This window comes from Scylla paramamosain, chromosome 9, assembly GCF_035594125.1.
Source record: "Scylla paramamosain isolate STU-SP2022 chromosome 9, ASM3559412v1, whole genome shotgun sequence".
NCBI classification, from domain to species: Eukaryota; Metazoa; Arthropoda; class Malacostraca; order Decapoda; family Portunidae; genus Scylla; species Scylla paramamosain.
This window is the reverse complement of record NC_087159.1, coordinates 17,209,655-17,211,945: the sequence shown is the minus strand read 5'-3', so window position 1 is coordinate 17,211,945 and position 2,291 is coordinate 17,209,655. Positions and strand designations below refer to the sequence as shown.

Genomic DNA, 2,291 nt, shown 5'->3' with positions numbered 1-2,291 from the left:
TCTGAAATTTGTTACAACGCATCTCTCTCTCTCTCTCTCTCTCTCTCTCTCTCTCTCTCTCTCTCTCTCTCTCTCTCTCTCTCTCTCTCTCTCTCTCTCTCTCTCTCTCTCTCGTGTGTGTATTTCTGCATATGTACTACCATATTGCGGAGAAAAAAGAATTGTAAGTCTAAATAATCAGAGTGAATAAGTTAGATGAGTTTACACATACTAGGAAAATGCAATAGGAATAAATAATTATGGTGAATGTTTTCCCTCCGCCAATACACTCTTAACCAGTGAGGCGTGGTATTTGCTGAGCACGCCAATACCACGCCACTTCCCCGACAAAGATAAGTGAAAAAAAGTGGTGAAGCCTTTGTTCTGCAGTGACTTCATGGACGCCGATGAGAGAGAGAGAGAGAGAGAGAGAGAGAGAGAGAGAGAGAGAGAGAGAGAGAGAGAGAATCTTTACAACACGCTAGGACTGCAGGATTTCTTGAGTATACCAAATTTCCAAATATATTACTAATCTTTATTGGTATTACACGTTTGTTTATGAGTGGTATATTGAAACATTCTGTCAGGTGTCCCTCAGCAGCCGGAGGGACAGCTGGTGCGAGTAGTGGTGGGTCAGTGGATGCTCTTCTCCTTTATCTTGGCCATTGTGTATCGTTGTGTGCTCAAAGCAATGCTAATTCTTCCCCGCGTCCACCTCCCTTTTGACAACCTCGAGCAGCTGGTCCAGACAGGAATCCACGTAGCTGTCGGGGAAGGAACCAGTATCCACGTAGAGATAATGGTGTGTCCAGAGATACCTTCAGACTGAAATACTGGGTGTATCCATGCTATGATAACGATTTTATGAGATTTCTGACTGTTTTTACATGGAAATGATGGTAATAATAAATGTAATAATAATAATAATAATAATAATAATAATAATAATAATAATAGTAATAATGATGATGATGATGATATTATTATTATTATCATTATTATTATAAAAAAAAATAATACACCTGCAGTAGGAACATATTAAAGAAATAAAAGGAACATCGACAGAGCATGAGCACTGACGACCGTTCACTCACCGCAGCTAGCGGCCAACACGTCTAGCGTGGGCCAGCTGCGGGATGTGGTGGTACCTGTTCCTGCTAAGCATACGAAACTCTACAACCTGAAAGTGATGGAGGGACACCTGGCGGGGATGAGGACTAGAACCGTCGCCAACTTCATAGTGAATGACGATTTTGCAAAGGTGTGTGTGTGTGTGTGTGTGTGTGTGTGTGTGTGTGTGTGTGTGTGTGTGTGTGTGTGTGTGTGCAATTGTCGTTTGAGATAACGTTATCACGAAGGGAAAATTAACCTAGTATCGTTTTAAGACACTGTAATGCTCCATAACTTGTATAAATCATGATAAGATAATTCATTATATCACCGAGATGCACCCGTGGCTGCACAACACAAACTTCCATAAGTGGCCAACAGCTCCTTGACTCTGGTGGCCGCTGTGGTTTTCACTTCACCTCACACTTAAACCAAATTTTTTTTTTTTTCAAAAATTTTTACCTGATGATAGATATATGTTCCTTCCTTATTTATGCTTCGTGTTCACAGAAAAGGTGTGAAGATAATAAAATGTAACTTTAACTATATTTTACGTTTAAAGAAAGTTTACAAAAGCACTTTTATTGATATAAACTTTCTGTATTCATATTTTACTTCTATATTTCATGATTCAAAAATCTGTAGATTAGAGGACATTTTTTTATATCAAAAATATTTGATTTTTTTTTCTTTTTTTCCAGAAAGATCTTACTAAAAAGTGACAAAATTTTCAATCTCAAAATTTTTTTACGAGATAAAAGAGATATGTTTCTTGCTTAAGGGAGACACATTGTGTGTATGTCTTGTGTTCAAAGGAGCGATGTGAATAAAAAAATATTAAACTTTAAAAATATTTTATTAGTAAACAAAATTTAGAACGGAAAATAGCCATACTTTACTTACTGACTGATTTAAAGTTTCTAGATACATATTTTACTTCTCCATTTCGTCATTAAAAATTATGTAGCTTTGAGAGATTTTTTATTCCATTTTTTTTTATTTATTTAATTTATTTATTTTATTTTATTTTATTTTGTTTTTATTTATTTATTTTATTTATTTATTTATTTTTTTTTTTTTTTTGCATTCTTTTCCAGGTTTACTTTTTTTTTCATTTTCAAAATTTTTACCTGGTTATAGAGGTATGTTCCTTGCTTGAAGGAGACACATTGTCCGTATGTTTTGTATTAGGAGTGATGTGG

The 2,291-nt window shown here is 35.4% G+C and overlaps 1 protein-coding gene across 1 annotated transcript in view; it reads left to right on the top strand.

Moving 5' to 3' along the window:
• Nucleotides 1–560: 560 nt before the first annotated feature.
• LOC135103703 (uncharacterized) overlaps nt 561–2,291 on the top strand; it is an 81,815-nt gene continuing 80,084 nt past the window's right edge. The window contains exons 1-2 of the mRNA XM_064010301.1: nt 561–781; nt 1,079–1,240. Of these exons, the coding sequence (XP_063866371.1) occupies nt 620–781; nt 1,079–1,240 (324 nt within the window). The 5' untranslated portion in view covers nt 561–619. The remainder of the gene's footprint in view (nt 782–1,078; nt 1,241–2,291) is intronic.